This window comes from Monodon monoceros, unplaced genomic scaffold, assembly GCF_005190385.1.
Source record: "Monodon monoceros isolate NGI ecotype Baffin Bay Population unplaced genomic scaffold, NGI_Narwhal_1 Super_Scaffold_20, whole genome shotgun sequence".
Classification (NCBI taxonomy): Eukaryota; Metazoa; Chordata; class Mammalia; order Artiodactyla; family Monodontidae; genus Monodon; species Monodon monoceros.
Window position 1 is genome coordinate 65,400,271 of NW_021703777.1, and position 23,263 is coordinate 65,423,533.

At 39.8% G+C, this 23,263-nt stretch overlaps 2 protein-coding genes and 1 pseudogene across 2 annotated transcripts in view; all 3 read left to right on the top strand.

Moving 5' to 3' along the window:
- Positions 1–73: 73 nt before the first annotated feature.
- SGCB (sarcoglycan beta) lies at positions 74–19,158 on the top strand. The gene is made up of 6 exons (XM_029235134.1): positions 74–142; positions 6,928–7,137; positions 13,853–14,038; positions 14,700–14,891; positions 15,225–15,356; positions 18,687–19,158. The coding sequence occupies exons 1-6, from the start codon at positions 74–76 to the stop codon at positions 18,888–18,890; spliced, it is 993 nt and encodes a 330-aa protein (XP_029090967.1). The 3' UTR covers positions 18,891–19,158.
- Positions 8,880–9,354, top strand: LOC114903013 (annotated as a pseudogene).
- Positions 19,159–19,345: 187 nt separating the features above from the next.
- LRRC66 (leucine rich repeat containing 66) overlaps positions 19,346–23,263 on the top strand; it is a 30,832-nt gene continuing 26,914 nt past the window's right edge. The window contains 1 exon segment of the mRNA XM_029235133.1: positions 19,346–22,547. Within this exon segment, the coding sequence (XP_029090966.1) occupies positions 22,364–22,547 (184 nt within the window). The 5' untranslated portion in view covers positions 19,346–22,363.

Below are 23,263 nucleotides of genomic sequence, written 5' to 3' on the forward strand. Positions count from 1 at the left end.
AGGCGCGCGGGGTGTGGCTGCGGCGGGGGGCGGGGGCGGTGGCAGCGGCGGCGGCGGTGGCCAGCGCTGGAAGATGGCGGCATCGGCGGCGGCGGCGGCGGCAGCGGCTGCAGCTGCTGCGGCGGTGGCGGCAGCCGAGCAGGTCTGTGAGCCCCGCCGCGGCCGGGCGCTGGAGGGCCAGCGGAGGCCGGGGTGCTGCCGGCGGGGCCCGCCTAGGGCCGGCGGTGATGACTCCGCGGGGTGGGGCGGGGCGGGAGGAGCTGTCCGCAGTCCGAGATGCTGGCAAAGGCCGGGCGGGACCCCAGGCAGGGGCCCCGGGGCGGAGAAGGGGGAGCCGGCCCTGGCCCTCGGCCTGGCCTGGCTGTCCGTCGGCGAGGTGAGGAGGGGTCGCTGTCCTGAGGGCCCGGGAGGCGGCCGTGGCACCCGGGAGCCTGGGCCAGGTCGTGCCGGGGACATGCCCTGCTCGGTGGCCAGCGAAGATGCAGGCAAAAATAACCCCAGCCAGCGATCCAAGAGCCTCCCCTGACACCAGCCAAGAAACACTCAGCTGTTGCCTGGGTGTCAGCTTGCAGCCCCTTCGTGTGTGCCATCCCCATATGCTGACATCCACGTTTCTCCTCCCGCTTTGGTTTTTGGAGACAGTCACCAATATAAAACTGTCTCCTATCCAGTTGGTTTAAAATCATTTTTTAAAATGCTTTATCAAGTATTTCCTGATCTGCATTGTAAACGGGTAACTTAGAATAATAGTTTAAAAGGCTATTTTCTTACAAAAAGCAAGCTATGCATAGGCACACATGCACACACACATATATACATACCTGTAGTTACTAGGGTGATTTGTTATAATAAATATAATTTTGATAGCCACTTTTTCCCCTTAACTGTTATTTCCTTTTAAAAAGAAACTGTGGTATGATAGTTTCTTTGGGAAAGTCTCATTCTTCAACACTGCTGAAAAAATACACAAGTCAAGTAGCCAACATTCTGTTTCCAGAACTGGAAAGATTTTCTTAGGCAATTAACAGCTTTTAGAGACATAGTAGATATCACTGGAACAGTCATTCTGAGGGACATAAAAAATAAAAGACATGACATCTGCCTTCAAAGCTTAAAGTCAAACTGACAGATAAATGCAGAAAAATCAGCTAAATATGGTAGGCAAGCTACAGGTCCTAACAATAAAATAAAATCTAAAGGAATGAGTGAAATTGAAAGGAGACAAAGCTTCTTGAATTTGTTGAGATTAAAATTGTCCCTTGGCTTTCCTCCTGATTTATCAGTGCCCATTTTAGATGGTTCTTTTTTCATCTGCATCACCTGTTAATGCTCTTGAAGTTCCACTGAACTTCTTTTCTTGCTTTACACCTGCACTGGGCAATCTGATCCGTTCCTCAATCTCTACTTCAGAGTTAGGCGTTTATGTCTCCAGCCTGAACTTAACTGAATTTTCCACAGGCACCCCAAACTCAAAAATGTTGGATTGGATCATATGCACTATTAAAAGGGTTACAGCCATCCATTCAACTTGGTTCACCTCGCCACAAATTTGGGAGCAGGGCGGGCTCAAGGGAACTCAGAAGGGACCCACATTTGGTTTAATGCTCTGCTGTCCCAAGCTTGATATTTGAGCAAAGGGCCTCACATTTTCTTTTTGCTCTGGACCCCACAAATTATGTAGCGGGTCCTACTTGGGAGTCATCTTAGATGCCTCTAAGTCACACTCACACCCAGTCAATCATCAGGTCCTTTCGGTTCTACCTCTTAAGGCTTCTCCCCAGTCTTCTCTTCATCTGCAGCGCCAAAGCTCAGTCAAGCCTTCATTTGGACTGTGAGAGAAACCTGTTGTTGAAATCTCCATCTCGAAACTCTTCTCTTCCAGTTCATCTCTTTTTGGTTTGATTTTGCTATAATGCAGATCTGATTATATCACTGACCTATTTGAAATCTTCAGTAGTTCCCCATTGCCTTCAGGATAAAATTCATCATTCTAGATGTGATACTTACATCCACTAGTTTTCTAGCCCCTAACCACATCTCGCCTCAAGTTTTGTCCCATTCCTATACTCATCCTCTTCACCATCCACATAAATCGACCAAAATTAGTTTGCAGAGATGACTTATACTCAAAGTTCCCATGCTGTTCGCTCCGCCTGGGATGCCTTTCTCTGTACTTTGCTTGGCTAACTCCTGTTTGGCCTTCAAGATTCAACTGAAGCCCCAACTTTTCTTAAAAACCTTCAACTGATGCCCCTGCTTGCTAAGTCGGGTGGCATTCCTCTTATGCACTCTTTCAGTATTGTGTGCATTGCTGTACGACAGCACTTGCCATGTTGAACTGCAATTGCTAGTGACCCTGTCTATCTACTCTGCTGGCCTATAAGTAAGTTTGTTGAGGGTAGCCGCTCTACCTTGTTCATCTTGGTAGTCTGGAGCCTCTGACATATAGTAACTCCAATAAATGGTAAGTGCACCAAATGAACATGAAGTGGCAGAGAAAATTAAAGAGTGCATCTCAGGAGGGTAAGTTTTGCCCTGGCTGTCTGTTATGTAGACCTATATTCAAACTCTGGCTAAGATTTTTAAATTGCCCACCTGTCAGCACTGTCGTAAACCCATACTGTGTCTGTGAACATTAGAAGCAAGCACGCTTCCCCTAAGATATTTTACTGCTTTCGGCTGTCAAAATGCATGTTCAACTCTAAAATGTTTGAGTGTCAATGCACCCTCGTAGCTGTTGTACCCCATGCAGATATACAACCTACACAACTGTATTTGGCAACTTGTTTTGTGTTAAATCTGTTGAGTAGATTGAATTATCTTCTACAGAGCCTTTCTTACCGCTTTGTAGAATTTTAAAATTTTTGTCTGCCGCATTACTCACAATGATTATTCCTGTCTTTTTCCATTTTCCATAAGCCCTCAACCAGCCTGCTACCCCTGCCACCACAATAAGATTCCAGCTGCCCTCTCTACTCTTTCTTGGCAGATGACCTTCCCTATTACATCCCCAGGGAAAAGAAGAATTTTTTTTTTTTTTCTCTTCTTGGTGTGAACCATTTCAATGAGGTGGGAACCCACCCTTTAAGACTGGTTTCTCCTGTACTATCACTTTTCTTTCCTATCTCCTGAAAGATCTTATTTCCCTCATTATTCTGCCCTACTCTGAGATCTTTGACCTTTGCCCTTCTTGGCATCTTTCCCTCTGCCATCAAACATACAAGTCTTCCTGCAAATTGTTGTGAGGAGAGGATGAAGAGATACTAACGACAACAAGAACAAGCACAATTTTCCTCCGACAGTACATAATTCTTTTGTCTTAACACTTCTGTCTTTCTGGACTCGAAAATAAACGCATACATGCTGGCATCCTTTCAGGACTCTCCCTACTTACTAATTTGCTGCTCAAAGTTCGTATTTGAAAGTCACAGAGGCACTTCTTGACAAGTTCAGCAACACTGCACATCCGTAGTTTTCTTGTATTTCTCATTTTCCACTGTTCCTGCACATTTAAAGTTTTCCATGGGTACATCCTTGGCTTTTTATTCTCTTCCTCTATACTGTTTTTTACAGCAAACTGATGTGGTCTCATAGATTTAATTTACCTTGAAGGTGAAGACTCTCAAATCTGTATTTCTAGTCCTGACCGACCTAATACCCCATCCCATCCTTCCCATTGCCTTTAAGGCAGGTGGTTATTTCTCAATCAGTTCAAATACAACATGTGTAAAATCTTCTCCCTGCTTCATTCTCCATATTTAAATAGTCACCATTCAGTAAACATGAGGGGCTTTTTTTTTAACCTGCTACAAATTCACTTAACTCTTCTCTTGAAGTATATTTTAAATCTATCCTTTTTCATCCCACCTTAGTTTAGACCCTCAATACTTCAGGCCTCCATTACCACAGCATCCCAACAACCTACTTGCTGGTTTTCCTCTTTCCCGTGTCTCCTACAAATGCCCACACATTGCATCCTGAAACGTATGTCATTCATCTTCAGAGACTTCCAGTGACTCCCAAATCAGCAGACATAAAGACTAGAGTTTGTACCCAGATGTCCAAAAACTCACAACCTATTCTCCATTTCCAACTTGATTCTGCCTTCATTGCCAGATTTGACCTACCTACTCCTCCTGGTTTCCCTGACAACTCCAAGCCCTCCTGTCTCTTCTCCCATGAACTCCACAGGATGTATTGTCTCAGCTATTGATTTTGGCATCTGAACGTACAGAGCATTTTAGTGCATTGCTAACTGTTTTGTGTACCCAAATCACATTTGTAATATCTGGAGGGTAAGGATCTTGTCCTATATTTCTTTTGTATTCCTATTTATAGTATTAGTGTTTAAGCATAAAGTGCTTAATAAATGCCTATTCAATAAATTAATTTTCTCAGAGCTCTGAAAAATATGAAAATTGGGCAGTATTCCATTCTACTCCTTCCTTTTGTGTTCATGATGTACCAGATTATTACCTAAAATGTCTTTCAACCATAGTCGAAAGTCAGGTTCTCAAACTCTTTGGTCTCAGGTTCTCTTTATACTCTTTTTTTTTTTTTTAAGATTTTTTTTTTTTTTTTTAGACGTGGACCATTTTTAAAGTCTTTATTGAATTTGTTACAATATTGCTTCTGTTTTGGTTTTTTGGCCTGAGGCATGTGGGATCTTAGCTTCCCGACCAGGGATCAAATCTGCACCCCCTGCATTGGAAGGCAAAGTCCTGACCACTGGACTGTCAGAGAAGTTCCCCTCTTGATACTCTCAAAAATGACTGAGGGGGCTTCCCTGGTGGCGCAGTGGTTGAGAGTCCGCCTGCCGATGCAGGGGACGCGGGTTCATGCCCCGGTCTGGGAAGATCCCACATGCAGCAGAGTGGCTGGGCCCGTGAGCCATGGCCGCTGAGCCTGCTCATCCGGAGCCTGTGCTCCGCAACCGGAGAGGCCACAGCAGTGAGAGGCCCGCGTACCGCAAAAAAAAAAAAAATGACTGAGAATCCCAAAGAGCTTTTGTTTATGTGGGTTATATCTGTTGATACTTACCATATTAGGAATTTAAATTGGGAAATTTTGTAAACACAGGAGTATACAAACACACATTCCATTAGCTGTTAGAGCAATGGTGTCAGCACATATGGTCATGTAGCCTCTGGAAGTTTCACTGTACAGTTGACCCTGGAATGACGCAGGGGTTAGAGGCGCTGATCCCCACACAGTCAAAAGTTCACGTATAACTTTTGACTCCCCCAAAACCTAAACTAATAGAATGCTGTTGACCGGAAGCCTTACTGGTTACCTAAACAGTCAATTAACATGTATTTTGTATGTTATATTTGTTATATACTGTATTCTTACAATAAAGTAAGCTAGAGGAAAGAAAATGTTATTAAGAAAATCATAAGGAAGGAGAAAATACATTTACAGTACTGTACTGTCTTTATCGATACCATAAATTTATGTCGTCTGTTTACAAGATGAATCATCTGTCAGCACCTACATCAATATTGTCTTATGTGGTACAAAACACTGTAGATGTTATACATATTACTAACACTGGACATCAAAAATGAAAAGATAATGTGGGAAAGAAATTCATATTTATTTACGTGCATAACGATTCATGCATTGATAACGAAGAAGCAGCAGTATGATTGCTTTACAGTAGCCTCGTGGAATCAGTACAGTTCCTTCACAGTAGCCTGACCTATACACTAATGAAAGGATCGTAATAAAATTTTTTATGGCATAGAGTATCACAGTCATATTCATAATATCTTTTTTAAAAAACCAGTTACATGGGATGATAGGCTGATACACAATTTCTCCAGTTATGAGAGAGAGAGAGAGACTGTACAGTAATGTAATTCTTTGAAAGCAAAGTTAAAAAAACAGTAAGAAAACTAGCATTATTAATTTTATAGTAAATATCACTAAACTTACGTATCTACATATATTTTATGCATTCATGACGCACCTTTTTCTTAATTTTTTTGATATTTCTGGGCTACACAGTTTATCTGCAAGTTTTTTCAAATTGTTGCAAATCTCCAAATTTTTTTCCAGTATATTTACTGAAAAAAATCCACGTATAGGGCTTCCCTGGGTGCGCAGTGGTTGAGAGTCCGCCTGCCAATGCAGGGGACACGGGTTCGTGCCCTGGTCCGGGAAGATCCCACAGGCCACAGAGCGGCTAGGCCCGTGAGCCATGGCCGCTGAGCCTGTGCTCCGCAACGGGAGAGGCCGCAGCGGTGAGAGGCCCGCGTACTGCAAAAAAAAAAAAAAAAAAAATCCACGTATAGGTGGACCCATGCAGTTCAAATCCATGTTGTTCAAGTGTCATCTGCATATTCATGGGAGAAGAAGAGTACAAAAAGAAAATAACATCTTAGTGTTATTTTGAAAATAATTTGCACCCACCAGACACTTGAAAGAGTTCAGGGGACCCCTCCAGGGCTTCCCAGCCCGTATTTTGAAATCTGCTTGTCTAGGATAATGTTAACTTTAGCCATCTGGAGTGATGAATAAAGTGTATTAGCCTTTCCAAATTATTTTCATATAAATGAAAAACTATATACAATTAAACAAATCGTTATAAATCATTAATTAAAACAAGATTACCCACTGTAGAATGTGTATGTTAACTCTTCCACCAAATGAGCTAGCTGTTCAGTTTACTGACGGTAGGACTATTCAAAGCAGACAGTGGAAATATGTTATCAGATGGTCACACTGAAGGTTCTTCTCTATGACCCTTCTCAGCACAGTCATGTCCTTACTTGGAGCCTGCAGCTCAACACGACTTAAGGTTTATTGGTGGAAAATATATCACTAACCAATTCAGCTTTCTTTAGTTATGAATTTGCACCTAACAAATAAATGCATCAAAAAGAGAGGGTATAGCTGCTCCATTGTGTTGTATTTTGTTTTTAGCAAAGTTCCAATGGTCCTGTAAAGAAGTCCATGCGTGAGAAGGCTGTTGAAAGAAGGAATGTCAATAAAGAGCACAACAGTAACTTTAAAGCCGGGTATATTCCAATTGATGAAGATCGCCTGCATAAAACGGGACTGAGAGGGAGAAAGGGCAATTTAGCCATCTGTGTGATTATCCTCCTGTTTATTCTGGCTGTCATCAATTTAATTGTGAGTATTTAGTACAGAATATTCTTTTTTTAATTACCGTGGGGAATTTTTCTTCTGTCTTTTAGTCAAATCATGGACTCTCTTCCTATCATTTCTTTCAGGACCCTCTTTCTGCTTTTCTATACAGGCATACCGTGTTTTATCGCACTTAGCTTTATTGCACTTTGCAGATACTGCGTTGTTTACAAATTGAAGGTTGTGGCAACCCTGCATCAAGCACATCTGTCGGTGCCATTTTCCCAACTGCATTTGCTCACTTCAGTCTCCATGTCACAGTTTGGTAATTCTCACAATATTTAAAGCTTTTTCAATATTAGTATATTTGTTATGGTGATCTGTGATCCGTGATCTTTAGTGTTACTATTGTAATGTTTTTGGGTTGCCACTAACCACATCCAGGTAAGATGGTGGATTTAATTGATAAATGTTGTGTACGTTCTGACTGCTCCATTGACTGGCCGCTCCTCGTTTCTCTCCCTCTTCTCGGACCTCCCTATTCCCTGAGATAACCCTACAATGGCCTCTAAGTGTTCAAGTGAAAGGAGGAGTTGCAGGTGTCCCTCACTTTAAACAAAAGATAGAAATGTTTAAGCTTAGTGAGGAAGGCATGTGAAAAGCTGAGATCAGCTGAAAGCTAGGCCTCTTACGCCAAATACTTAGCCAACTTGTGAATGCAAAGGAAAGAGTCTTGAAGGAAATAAAAGTCCTACTCTAGGGAACATATGAATGATAAGAAAGCAAAACAGTCTTATTGCTGATATGGAGAAAGGTTTACTGGTCTGGGTAGATCAAACCAGCTACAACATTCCCTTAAGTCAAAGACAAATCCAGAGCAACGCCCTAACTCTCTTCAATTCTGTGAAGGCTGAGAGAGGTGAGGAAGCTGCAGAAGAAAAGTCTGAAGCTAGTAGAGGCTGGTTCATGAGGTTTACGGAAAGAAGCCGTCTCTATAACATCAAAGTACAAGGCGAAGCAGCAAGTGCTGATGTAGAAGCTACAGCAGCTTATCCAGAAGATCTTGCTAAGAAAAGTAATGAAGATGGCTACACTAAACAACAAATTTTCCATGCAAACAAAACAGCCTTCTACTAGAAGAAGATGCCATCTTGGACTTTCATAGCTAGAGAGGAAAAGTCAGTGCCTGGCTTCAAAGCTTCAAAGGACAGGGTGACTCTCCATTAGGGGCTAAGGCAGCCAGTGACTTTAAGTTGAATCCAGTGCTCATTTGCCATTTGGAAAATCATAGGGCCCTTAAGAATTATGCTAAATCTACTTCTGCCTGTGCCCTATAAACGGAACAACAAAATCTGGATAACTGCACACCTGTTTACAACATAGTTTACTGAATATTTTAAGCCCACCGTTAAGATCTACTGCTCAGAAAAAAAAGATTTCTTTCAAAATATTACACCTCATGGACAATGCATTGGTCACCCAAGAGCTCTGATGGAGATGTACAATGAGATTAGTGTTGTTTTCATGCTTGCTAACACAACATCCATTCTGCAGCCCACGGATCAAGCAATAATTTTGACTTTCAGGTCTTATTATTTAAGAAATAAATTTTTTAAGGCTATAGCTGCCATAGATTATGATTCCTCTGATGGACCTGGGTGAAGTAAGTTGAAAAGCCTCTGGAAAGGATTCATCATTCTAGATGCCATTAAGAACATTAGCAGTTCTTGGGAAGAGGTCAAAATATCAAAGTTAACAGGAGTTTGGAAGAAGTTGATTCCAGCCCTATGGATGACTTTGAGGGGTTTAAGCCTTCAGTGGAGCAAGTAACTGCAGATGTGATAGAAATAGCAAGATAATTAGAATTAGAAGTGGAGCCTGAAGAAGTGACTGAATTGCTACAATCTCATGATAAAACTTTAAAGGATAAGGAGTTGCTTCTTATGGATGAGCAAAGAAAGTGTTTTCTTGAGATGGAATCTACTCCTGGTGGAGATGCTGTGAAGATTATTGAAATGACAATAAAGAATTTAGACTATTACATAAGCTTAGTTGATAAGGCAGTGGTAGGGGCTGCCTGAGCTGCTTCCAAGCCTTAAGAATGTTTGCATCTCCGTGAAGCCCTGCTGTACCTAAGTTTACCAGGAGATTTGGGTCGGAGTGGGGTTGACGGGCTTCATCGTTTATAAAATCAGGAGTGCTGATAAAAGAAGTAAAGCCTTGAAAGCTTCCAGTCCTACGCCTGCTCATGGTCATCATTAACCAGCTTTACTTGGATGGGACATGGGTCGGGCTGTATTGTGGGAATGTGGGACATCATGCACACTTGTAGCAGTGCCGCTGTCCTCGAGCACGAATAGACATACCTGTGAGATACCCCCTACAAAAAGAAAGAAATTAAGTAAAGCAGTGGCAGGATTTGAGAGGATTGACTCCAATTTTGAGAGAAGGTCTACTGTGGCTGAAACGCTATCAAACGGCATCACATGCTACAGAGAAACCGTTCGTGGAAGGAAGAGTCAGTGCAGCCGACTTCATGGTGGCCTCACTTTAAGGAATGGCCCCAGCCACCCCAGCCATCAGTGACCATCACCCTGGTCAGTCAGCAGCCGCCAGCGTCAAGGGAAGACCCTCCACCAGCAAAGAGATTACAACTTGCTAAACGCTCAGGTGATGGTTAGCACTTTTTAGCAAAAAAGTATTTTCTAATTAAGGTATGTACATTGGTTTTTTGGGGTTTTGGTTTTTGGTTTTTTCAGCCGCATCGCATGGCTTGTACAGGACCTTAGTTCCCGAACCAGGGATTGAACCCCGGGACCCCGGCAGTAAGAGCGCCGAGTCCTAACCACTGGACTGCCAGGGAATTCCCTATACATAGTTTTTTTTTAGACATAATCCTGTTGCACACGTAATAGACTACAGTATAGTGTAGTCATAAGTTTTATATGCACTTGGAAACCAAAAAAGTTTGTGTGGACTTGCTTTATTGCAATATTCGCTTTATTGTTGTTATCTGGAACCAAACCTACAATTTCTCTGAACTATGCCTGTATATGTTTTATCTCTTATTGAATTTTAATGAATATTTTCTATATGAAAACTTAGTATGTTAATATTGCCATGCACTAATTTTATTTAGAAAAAAATGCTCATAGACTCTTTCCTTTAAAAGACTTAAATTTTAGGGCTTCCCACAATGCAGGAGACACGGGTTCAAGCCCTGGTCCGGGAAGATCCCACATGCCACAGAGCAACTAAGCCCGTGCGCCACAACTACTGAGCCTGTGCTCTAGAGCCCATGCTCCACAACAAGAGAAGCCACCGCAATGAGAAACCCGCACACCGCAACGAAGAGTAGCCCCCGCTCGCCAGCAACAAAGACCCAATGCAACCAAAAATAATTGATTAATTAATTAATTAATTTTTAAAAATAAAATAAAAATAAAAGACAACTTTTAAAAGGTTAGAGTCAACTCAATAGAAGAGACCTTTGCCAAGATGATTTTACTGCCTTCATCTCTCCTAAAAATATACTCCTTCCTGTTTTCATTCAACTTTTCCAAAATTTGCTCTTGCCTGCTCAGCTAGATTTTAAAATTGTAAACCTTGGATGGCAGTAAAGCGTTGTATTTTGTAGTCCTAAATCTCTGTTATAAAAGAATGAAAGGATATGAGGAGACTGGTTTACACTAAGGTGTGAGGAACTGGTGTGTTGCCTTTTCCAAAGATATTTGCTTTCTTAAAGAAAGGGGTTAAATTTGAACCCCTCTGGCATGTGTGTGGATAGATATTTTCAGAGAGTGATTATTGGTATCCCTGAGACCAATCATGAACATGGATGCAGCAGTTCTAACGTAATTTCAGTTACTACTGTATTTTTTTACTTCTAATACTCTCAAACCAGTCCATTGTATTTTATGTACATCCAAAACATTTGTGTCTAATTCTTCACTTAAATCAAAAAGAGCTGATACTGTAAATAGTTTTACTAGGAGCACATGTTCTGAATTTATTTTATTTTAGAAATTTATTTTTTTGGAAAGTTATGGTTAAGATAGCAAAAAAAAAAAAAAGATATTTTCATCCCCTTCTGCTTTAAAAGCTCATCCTTAGGTGACAATGTCAAGAATCAGAAATACCTTGGAAGAAAGTGGGAGGCAACCGAAATCCTGAACCGTAATATATGAAGACAAAAAGGAGGAGGAGTGGCAAATAACTTACTAGAGAAGAGAAACTGCGTGTTGGGGGAGAGGGTTGCAGGGGGCATTGGTGGAAGTGTCTTGCAGAATCCTGAAAAGCCTCAGGAACTGGAAGTACAAGTGCCTTGAAAAGTAGGAGTGAAGGGGGAACTGAAAACGGAGAGCTTGTTTGAAAAGTCCATAGAAGAAGGCATGCAATCCCCAGCCTCCCTCTCCTTCCAGGCAGCAGTTAGGCAGCCAGCCCTCCTAACCCCACACTGAACCAGAGGGGATTCTTTCTGCCTGAGGATATTGCCAAGAGGAGGGTAGGGATGGGTTTCCACACTGAAGGCAGGAAAGTCTGTATCCTGAGCACTGAGGCTCCCATATCCTCATCCTCCAGCTCCAGCTCCCTGTACCAGGCTTACATCCCCCAGCAAGAGATAAAATAGCCTGCTCTGAAGAAACTGAAGAACATAGAGAAAAGACCTGAAGATACACTTGGCAGGTCCCTGTGAAAAAGCCACCTAATCTCCCTACTGTGAAGCCTGTCAGTCACAAGTGCCACCCCACCCAGAGAACTTTCCCTGAACTTTTTATAACCGCTCTGTTAACTATGAACACAGAGCCACCAGGGATCAGTAGATTTTTATGGAAAGCTCCCAGAATTGAGAAATGATTGAGACCAAAAGCACCCAAACCATGGGGAAAGTGGGAATTCAGGGAAATGGAGAAAATGCAACAAATGACAGGAAACTTAAAAGAATTAAAGCACACAATCAATAGCTTCAGAGAAGTCAGAGGATACTGCACCCATTAAACAAGGATAGCATGCCATTAAAAAGAAGCAGTTAAAGAATATGGAAGAACTCAATAGAAATACACGTACATGAATGGATGGATGGATGGATAGATAGACAGACATTGGAAGATAAAATCTTCCACAAAGTTCAACTAAATTAAAGAATGAATCCAGGAACATTCTGTTAATTGGAGTTTTAGAAAGAGAGAAGAAAAAACACAATGGGAAGAAAGTTATCAAATAAGAAAGATTCCTAGGACAGGTTGAAAACTACCATTCTGGATCCAGCATATGTATTAAAAAAAAAGACTCACACCAAGGCTATTACTGTGAAATTTAAGAAGACCAGGAATAAAGAGATGATCCTAAACTCTTCCAGAGAATTAAAAAAACGGGTTTTGTATAAAGAACACAAAATCAGAGTGGCATCGGACCCTGTCAAAAGCAGTGCTGGAAACTAGAAGGCAAGAAAGCAAGGACCTTCAAGATTCAGAGAGAAAATAATTTCAAATCTAGAAATGCATACCAAGCTAAACTCTCAGTCAAATGTGAGGAATTATAGACATTGTTTTAGCCACGCACACTCTCAAAAAATATTTCACATACATTCTTTTTAAAGAAGCCACGGGACAATGTGCTCTACCAAAAGAAGGTACTAAACCGAGAATGTTGAAGACAAGGATACCGGAAACTGGGTATCCTGCATGGGAGAAAGACGAAAGGAAGTTCCAGCATGAAAGTGAATGGAAAGCTCATGGTTATAGCCGTGCGACAGACCCAGAGGGCAGGAGCTCAGACTGGAGCAAGAAGATGAGGGTTCGTTCCGGAAAGATTTCCTGGGAGAGGCAAATAGAGCGAATACATTTTCTGGGAGGTTTGGACTTTTAGAACATTTTATTGAGAGACATTTTACAGAAATGTTGGAGAGTTTGAAAAAACATAGTCTGATTTTCAAAGAAACTAAGCACATGAAAGAAGGACAAATATTAAACTCTGAAAGACACAAAGTACAAGAAGGGAACTGCCATCATAGTACAGTGTTTGGCTTAGCAGTGAACAATACTTACATTGTTGTAATACTGAAAATACTGAACATGGATTTAACCAAAACTTGAGATTGGAGTTGGAGGAGAAGAGATATAAATGAGCTAAAATTCTCATCTGCTAAAATAGGAAATTGATAGATACAACCTAAAATTGATCAGTGAAGAAATAACATACACTTACTATTTAGAAATATGGAGATAAATTCTAGACGAAATGGCTAAGCTTGTTGAAAGTGGTTGTTCTGGGACGAGGCATAGGGGAGGTAGAAGAAATAAAGTAATCTTTTTTCTTTAATTATAGAACCTTTAGCACTTTTTTTTTTTTTTGGCGGTATGCGGACCTCTCACTGTTGTGGCCTCTCCCGTTGCGGAGCACAGGCTCCAGACGCACAGGCTCAGTGGCCATGGCTCATGGGGCTAGCCGCTCTGCCTCATGTGAAATCTTCCTGGACCGGGGCACGAACCCATGTCCCCTGCAACAGCAGGCGGACTCTCAACCACTGCGCCACGAGGGAAGCCCACCTTTAGCACTTTTTGACTTTTAGTTATTGGTATGTAATACCTTGATTAAAATAAAATTGGTTTTGTTTGTAAGTGGAAACCCAATTGATGTGTTCATCTCATTGATGAAACATTTTAGGAAGTTTAATCCTTTAGCAACTACCTTTCCTATTTGTTTACTGATTATGTTAAACCTATTAACATATTAACAGTGGGCTTGATTTCTTTTTTAGGTAACACTTGTTATCTGGGCTGTGATTCGCATTGGACCAAATGGCTGTGACAGCATGGAGTTTCATGAAAGTGGTCTGCTTCGATTTAAGCAAGTGTCTGACATGGGAGTTATACACCCTCTTTATAAGAGCACAGTAGGAGGAAGGCGAAATGAAAATTTAGTCATCACTGGCAACAACCAACCTGTAAGTAAACACATTAATTGAGGAACATTAGAGAAAAATTCTTCGTAAAAACCTAGAGTTGATTACTGGAAATGGATATTTTCCTTTAAAGAAAATTCATAATATATTTAATAATATTGTTGGTCTTCTCATCCATCTATTAATGTTAGATACTTTCTTAATATTCTAGATTTTGTCGCATGGTAGCATTTTCTGGGATAGATATAATTACTGTAAGAATACATAGTTTACTCTTTTCTCCTCCATATGAGGAAACCATTTTAAAAAGCACCTTCCCAGGTTAGAATACCCTCTACTCTCTGGGAGTCTGGAAGAGAATATGCCAGTCTAGTCAGTGGCAACCCCTGTCAAGTGGCTACTATAACGTAGGTTTTCAACTGACCAGAACCTCAGGGAGGCATCCTTACTGCCCCTGCCCATCTTAGCTCTGGGTCCCTGTGCTCTGCGACCATCTGTGTCTGCCAAGCATTACAGCAAATAAGCATGTTAAGCCCTCGTTTTAAAGGACTCTTCTCCCAAGTGGGTGGAGGGAGTCAGAGAGAGGCACTTAAAATTATTAGGAGTTAAGCCTGCTATTGTAGAGTTTTTTTAGAATGTTCTTGATGAATTTTGGATGCAGTCTTGTTCGAAAACATATTCATGATAAAGTGTTTTTCTGAAGATTGTTTTTCAGCAAGGGACGACAAAGCTCAGTGTAGAAAAGAACAAAACTTCTATTATAAGTGACATTGGTGTGCAGTTTTTCGACCCAAGGACTCAAAATATCTTATTCAGCACAGACTATGAAACTCATGAGTTTCGTTTGCCAAGTGGAGTGAAAAGTTTGAATGTTCAAAAAGCATCTACTGAAAGGGTATGATTTATTTTCCTTGGTTTTATTAATGGAAGAGAATTATTATCTAAAGTTACAAAGTGTGTGAGGTGGGGGGCAGGGGCAGCTGTACTGATAAAATGCTATGAATGAAGTGACTCCAGAGCAGCGGAAAGGATTAGTTCTAGATTTGTCACCAACTAGTTTATGTGACCATTATCAAATCATCTCTCTTTATCTCTACATGTGTGAAATGTGAATTAAAACACCTGCTTTCATATTTTGTCATTGAAACACCTCCTCCTCTATCTCTAATAATAATCCTCACTTTAATTTAGAAACTCTTCATCACTACTTTTTTTTTTTAATCTTCAGATTACCAGCAATGCTACTAGTGATTTAAATATAAAAGTTGATGGGCGTGCTATTGTGCGTGGAAATGAAGGAGTATTCGTCATGGGCAAAACCATTGAATTTCGCATGGGTGGTAATATGGAGTTAAAGGCTGTGAGTATTTTTTGATTTTAAGAGAATTATTAGATTCTTGGGTACATAAGTCCTTATGTGGAAAAAGAGTTATGAAAAATGATAATGTAGTTGTATTTTTCGGACATGGAAAGATGTTCAAAATGGATTATGAAGTGAAAGAAAGTTATAGAACAATCTGTGAAATATCTCATCTTTATTTTTCAGATTATGTGTATGTTTATAGAAACCTAGAAGGGTATGCCAAAATGTCAACAATGGTTAGTTATGGGTAGCAGGGTAACAGATGATTTTCATTTTATTTCTGCTTGCCTGTTATTTTCTAAATTTTTTTTTTTTGCATAATGATGCCTGTGTTATTTTAAAAGGCAAACAAACAAACAAGCAAAAAGCTTCCAAAAGAGAATTCTCAGTATGCATGCCCTGAAGTTGATAGGGTTTTTTTCAGTTAAAGATTTTTCACATCTCTTCATGGGTTTTGTGTCTAGCGATGTGAAAATCAATTAGCAAATATATTAAATGTATTTTTAATTATACATCTATTATTAATTGTAAAGGAAAAAGATTTTGCCTTTATTATACCTGTTGAAAAGTAAACTTTTCTTTGTGCCTCACAGATTATATCTGAACTTTAATAAGTAACATATTTCATTTGAGGGAGCCATAAGTTCGAAAACATTTTACCTGCTCACAATTCTGGTCAAAGTATATTTATTCAAAATGTCTTTGGGCATCTGCTCTATGCTACCTAATTAAAGCTAATTAAATTTGTTCTACTAAGCATTAAATGACAAAAGTTAAACCTAAGGACTTATAAAATAGTTCGTTCCTTTTAAAAAATTTAATCATAGTTCTTGAAGGAAAAAACTTTAAAAAATTAAGTTCTTTCACTTGCATAAATATCTTTTCCCCCTGAAGAATATGTTCCAATCTCTAAATAATAAACACGAACATAAAATGTGATTCTTGCCAGAAACTCAATAGTAGTGCTGAGTATTGTTTGCATACATTGTAGAAAGAAGCCATTCCTCTGAGAGAATAATAGTGTTGAAGAGTGGTCACAGTGGGGCTGTTGTTCTCTTCATCAGAAACTCAAAGCAGCAAGAGATGTGATTGATTTGTTTATAACCATTAGCAAGTCACCTAAATCTTTTAAGTTTTTCTACCTGAAAATTCTACCTGTTGTTAATATGACATACTTTGAAATACATATACACACATATCAGTTTCTCCACAGTTAGAAAAAAAATAAACCAGTATTGAAAAGATAATTAGCTTTATAATTCAGCTAATATCAGAGGTTAGTTTTTAAGTGTATGGCTAGTCATTAGAAAGAATTTTATCAATCAAACTGCTTTTTTAAAAAAACTGCTAAGACAAATATTATATCACGTATATGTGGACTCTAAGAAACAGTACAAATGAATCTATATACAAAATAGAAACAGACTCACAGACATTAAAAACAAATTTATGGTTACCAAAGGGGAAAGGAAGGCAGGGAGGGATAAATTAGGAGAATGGGATTAACAGATACAAACTACTATATATAAAACAGATAAGCAACAAGAATTTAATAACCTATAATGGAAAATAACCTGAAAAAATATATATACGACTGAATCACCTTGATGTACACCTGAAACTAACACAATATTGTAAATTAACTATACTTCAATTTAAAAAAAAAACAAAACTACTTTAGCAGTTTAAAGAAAGTAAAATTACATAACCACAAGAGGGCAGCGTTGGAACAAAATTTGAAAATTCCATATACTATCACTACATAGTCAATTAGCCATTTCCATTACTTCATAATCAACTTTCGTTGCTTTAAATACCCTCTATAAGCTGATGACTCTCAACTTTGGAACTCCTTTCTCCTCTGAACTAAGTAAGATTCACATATCCAGCTGCCTTCTTACCTCTCCACTTCAATATCTAATAGGCACCTCAAACTCAACAAGTCTAAAGTCTTCATCTCCTCCTTCCCTCCCCAAACATGCATTTTTTCAGTGTTCCCATCTTGTTAAATGGTACCCATTATTTCATCAGCAAAGCCTTTGGACTCTACCTTCAGAAGATGTACAGAGTCTGGCTGATTCTCACCACCACCACCATGGTGTAAACCAGCATCGTTTCCTGCCTTCACTGCTAGAATAGCCTCCAAAGTGGTCTCCCTGCTTCGTCTTTCACCCCTGTATTCAGTTCTCTGTACAGCAGCCAGAGCGATCCTTTTTAAAAGATCGTCACTTCTCTGTTCAGAACCTTCCAAATGGCTTCCCATCTGATTCAGAATAAAAGCCAAAGTCCATTCCCTGGCCTTATGTTTCTGGCCCCTAGTTATTTCTTTGACTCATCTCCTACCTACCAGTCGACTCCCTGTATATGTCCTTCAACCACTCTGACCTCCTCTCTGTTCCTAGAACACAAGGCACATCCTCACCTTGGGGCCTTTGCATATGTGCTTTCCTCTGCCCAGTTACCCACATGCCCTAGTCCCTCATGTCATCCAGTTTCCATCAGACTGTGACCTTATCAGAGAGGCCTTCCCTGACCATCCTCTGGTCACTCTCTCTCCACTCACCCTGACTTGCTTTTCTCAGATGATGTCCTGTTTGTTTTACCTCTTCAGGTGTTTGTTGTCTGCCCCTCCCCAGTAAATGGGGACTTGGACTTTGCCTGTCTGTTGACTACTGCATCCCCAGCACCTAGAATAGTATCTGACACATAGGAGACCTTTAATAATTATTTGTTGAATGAATGAAAAGAAGAAGGGAGAGAGAGGGTTAGGAGTTCCAGAAAAGAGAGGATCTGCAATACAAGAATGTTCCTGGGATAGTGGGCTTGAAGAAGAGAACTTCCAGGCAGTTTTCTTTGAGTGCCTGGGCTTCAAAATTGTATGGTTTGAATCTTCATTTATGGTGTCACACAAAAACATTGGAAATTCAAATTACTTTTCTCTAGGAGAAAAACAGTCTTTTTCTTCTTAGCGTCAGAAATGTATCAATCAGCAACTTGGTTAAAACTCTCTTAGGAAATAATAAATGAAAATGATCTGAGGCTTTATCAGTATTCGTCTTACTGTGCACTTAGGAATTTTGATATAATTTTTAACTAATTGAGAAATAAATTGTGTTAACAAGTGTACTGATATACATTGTGAACAATCACTAAGAGGTCACTAGGTGAATTTTGATTGGTTTTGGGTTTTCGTTGCTGTTGTTTCGGTCATGACTTTTTCTTGCTGCCTTCTATTCTTGCTAATATTTCAGTGAGTGTTGTTTATTAATCTTGTTCTCGCCCTACTTGTGGATGCAAACAAGCCATATATGAGTTTTCTCCTGATAGGAAAACAGCATCATCCTGAATGGAACTGTGGTGGTCAGCACAACCCGCCTCCCTAGTTCCTCCAGCGGAGACCAGTTTGGTGGTGGTGACTGGGTGCGCTACAAGCTCTGTATGTGCGCTGACGGAACCCTCTTCAAAGTACAGGTGACGGGCCAGAACATGGGCTGCCAGACCTCAGACAACCCCTGTGGAGACACTCACTAGAAGAACCCGAGAGGGCGTCAGTAGGTTCAGATCGTGACTTGACTTTTTTTTTTTTCCAGAGTAGGCATGCAAATCATGTTTTTACAGAGTTTGTGATAACTCGTAATTATTTTATCTGCAGAGCACTGCTGTATCCATTATATAGTCTCCATGTTTAAAATAGTCTCAGAGAGCCTGAATTCTAATACATTTCATTAAGTTGCACTGATCTTCAATTTACAGTTCTCTAAAACAATTAAGAGAAGTGAATACAATCAATATTAATCTTTAAAGAAGTGTTTTTAAAATGCCACTTTTCCTTGTCTAAAGGCTAAAGGTCTGAAGCAACCGTTTAGGCTCACTATAAGTAAGCTTTTGGTAACTAATGGGGACAGACCCACTTAAGATGTTTAAAGGTACACCACCAGTAAATGTTACCTGCTCTGTCTTTTGGCTTCTAAGAGGAAAGACAGATTTTTTTTTTTTTTTCTTTGCGGTACGCGGGCCTCTCACCGATGCGGCCTCTCCCGCTGCGGAGCACAGGCTCCGGACACGCAGGCTCAGCGGCCATGGCTCACGGGCCCAGCCGCTCCGCGGCACGTGGGATCCCCCCGGACCGGGCACGAACCCACATCCCCTGCATCGGCAGGCGGACTCTCGACCACTGTGCCACCAGGGAAGCCCGGAAAGACAGATTTTTAGTGCATTGACTTTCAGCCGTATTCTCACATGCAAGTGAGGTCATTAAAGAACTTCGCATATGGGAGTTAGTAAGAAACTATGGTTCCTCAGTTTTGCACTAGGAAGAAAATACTCTAATAGAATGTATACTCATTAAATATTGTGCTCGCAATGTGGTAGAAATTAAAGCACCATCTCAGCTTTAACTGTTAAATGATGATAGCTGTCATGTATTGAGCATCTTAGAGTGCTAGGCATTGTCCTAGGCACCGCACATGGAATGTCTCTAATTCACACCACAACTCTATAAGCAGGTGTTGTTATCCCAGTTTACCCATTAGGAAACTGAGGTTCAGAGAAGTTCAGAAACTTGCCTAATGTTACAGAGGAAATAGCAGAGTTGGGATTGGAGTTCAGGTGTGACTCAAACCTGGATGAGCCTGTTTCTAAATACCGCATTCTTTCCACTACCTGCGCTGGAGTTTTAATTATTTAAAACCCCGCAAAGATGAGCAAAGACTAATTCAGACTTACCTAGGCAGATAAGAAACGAAAAAACAGGTATGCTTACTCTAATTAAAAGGAAATAAATCAATCGCAGTCAAAAAACTGACCAATCACTGTCAGATTTTAAATTTTCTTAAGCCAATTCTAAAATATATTATAGAGAGATCAAATTGGCCTAGTTGTGGGTTACCCTCGTTTCCCAGCTGGGGTACCTGAATGGGTAAAAGGGTTGCCAGGATATGTATACCCTCAGCCCTCGGGGCAGCACAGTGGGAAATGAGGAGGCCGTGCCCCAGACGAGTCCTGCTGGCCCAGAATGGCTGGTGGATTTACCCCAGCAAGCCAGACAAGTGTTACCCTTTTTAATATGTGCCATACCTTGAAAAAAGTCAGGAAGCACTGGACTAAAGGGTACTAATGCAGGAAATAATATAAGTAATTTTCACGTAAGTATGAGATTGACCTCTGCTCCTGACATCACCACCCATTATAATGTTTTACAACCCTCAAGCCAGTTAATTTTTAAGGTGTTTTATATTTGACTTGAAAGGAACTCGCTGGTATTATTAAGATCCACACAACATCAGGAAGAGAGACCTCAAAGTAGTGTGCTGTAAAATAGGCAGAAGAGATAAATTACAGGCCCCGTTCTGCATTCAAGTATAATATTCTGTCCTTGCCAGTTTGAACTATATAGATAGGAAAATCGATACAAAAAAAAATTTGCATTCAGTATTGTCACAGTTCTCTCTGATAGAAAAACCAAATACTTTAGAGATTATGAGTAGTCATTAAAGTATACTAAAGTAGAGATTGACTTACTACCTACTACTGAGTGAAGTTTTTTTTTAAGTGAAGAAAAAAGAGAGAGAGTGAAATTTATGACCTCTGGTTGTTATTTGTTGTAGTGATATTCAGAACCCATATGAATATATTCAGTATCATTTAATATCTGAATAATGTTCAGAAAAAATCCATTGGAATATTCGTTCAGATGCTCAGTGTATTTGTAAATTTTACATTCATTACTTGTCTGCTCTAGATTTGTTTTGAAAGTTTGTTTAGATAAATATTTTTACAAAAACCACAGAACACTCTGTTACAAAGTATTATTTATTGAATGTAATTCATGAAATAATCTATTTTTACTCCTCTTTGAGAAATACTTGTTTTTGATACATCTCCATTAAGTGCTTTGGACATGAGAGAATATTTTGATGTTTTTACAGAACTGATTGTTAAGGTAACAGGTATAGTAATTTAGGACATGTCACAAGTAGCTTTTGTTTTTTCATTGAAATGTAGACCTGGGAAATTCCCTGGGAAGCAGAACAAGAACAAACTGTCCATTTTACCTGTGACCTGTTTAGCGTAACAGTAAAGCCTCAGCTACTCATTCTCACCATCAGATGCTATTTTTCTATAAACTGAATTGTTAACTTTGCCTCTTCTGCTGTCATTCCTCCCCTCCATCAAGCGCTGATAAGACAAGCAACAGACTTGGGGGAGGTAGAGGACAAAGGCAGCATCCCCGGAGATGGGGCAGACACGTGCTTGTTTAAATAACTACAGTCCTTCAGAGGTGGATTATAATGACATGGGGGACAAATGAAATGAAAGCAAGGTATTTTAGGGACTCTCTAATGGGCAGGTAGGAAGAATGCAAAAACTATACACAGTAGGGACTGTATGTGTGCTCTGTAATATTTAAAAATATACTTATTTGTATTCTTTTTGCATTGAAAAAACAAATTGTGTGTGAGATAGTTTTGAATGAAAAGTGGAAGTTCTACGTGATAGTTTTGAATGAAAAGTGGAAGTTCTACCTAGTTTTTGAGTGAGTTTTTTTAAAGATCATGAGAATGTTACGGTGCTAAACTTGACAAAAAAAAAAAGAACATTGAAATGCTGATAATTTTAGTAATCTTTTTTAAAGCACTGAGGGGGCAAAGATTACAAATTATGCCATAGAAAAATAAACCTATAAATGTGTCAAGTTACCAATTTGACTTTCAGTTGATTCAGTTTGTAATAACTATTAATGACCTCTGTTTACAATAAAGATTCTGTAAAATTGTTTGCTGTTAATTTTTTAATTGTTAAAATATTAGCAGGTTTCTACTTACTCATATAAATGTGCTGAATGTAAATACAGCTTGAGAATTGGACGCCGCCAGTATTTATGTAATCTCTCTGGAATCCTGGAGCTCAGAGTTAGAAGTTGTACAGACCCAGGCTGGAAACTCCTACCCTCTGCATTGCAGAAGGCCTCGCTCTGTTGGCTTTTCCCCCAGTATCCCAGGGGAATGTGCACCGCTGTCTGTTGCTGTCCCCTCTGCAAGAGGCCAGAGCTTGGAGAAGAAAGGGTTGAAGGTTTGCCACAGGGCAGGCTCCAGGGCAGATGGGTGGAGCCTCAAAGGCTCAAGTCTAAAATCCCCACCTGGCTTGATTCAGAGAGAGATCCATTTGAAAAATCCCTAAGGACAAAAGGTATGCCTTAGAAACAGTGTTACTGTTGTGTTCTTTCTACATCTTAGCAAAACTAGCCTCTCCTGCTTTTTTTCTTCTAACTATTGTAACTTCTCTTTCTTTTATATAGGAATGAACTCTTCATTTCCTTTCTACTTTGTTTTTTCTACTGCCTTCTCCCTGTCTCACTGTCTGACACACCCAGTATTTCTGCTTCCTCATACTTCAGCTTGAATATGTCCATTTAAAGATTTACATTCCACGTAATTGTCTCCAATATCCTCAGAAAATTTTTCTAGAGTTCTCAGGTGTTCCTTACCTAATACATATAAGTTTGTTTTATATATATATAATATTTTTTTAAATTTACAAACGAATACCTTTCACTTTATGCCATAAGATTATCCTTATCCAGCTGTTTTGAACTCAAAACTGTTAGTTATAGATAAATCTCTTCAACTTAGAAAGAATCAGGTCAGTGAAAGTCTTACTTAAGTCCCCTTAAGAAGAAGTTTTTTCCAACCATGTTTCTCTTCAGTATTGTAGTGTGCCTATGAATGATGAATCTTTTTTTGTTGCTGACGTTGTTACATTAGCTTGCTATATAATTACATATGTAATGATTGCAGCTTTGAATATGGTAACAAATATCTTCCACTCTACAAATTAATTGAATTTCTGGTATTGCATAAGAGGCACACTTTAAAAATAAATCACTCCTCCATGCTGTAGGGCAC

Excerpts from the sequence above, each read along its gene's own strand:
- SGCB (XM_029235134.1), top strand. The coding sequence starts at position 74 with ATGGCGGCATCGGCGGCGGCGGCGGCGGCAGCGGCTGCAGCTGCTGCG. Across the intron at positions 14,039-14,699 it reads TCACTGGCAACAACCAACCT|ATTGTTTTTCAGCAAGGGAC; the intron begins GTAAGTAAACAC and ends GTTTTTCTGAAG. Across the intron at positions 15,357-18,686 it reads GTAATATGGAGTTAAAGGCT|GAAAACAGCATCATCCTGAA; the intron begins GTGAGTATTTTT and ends TTCTCCTGATAG.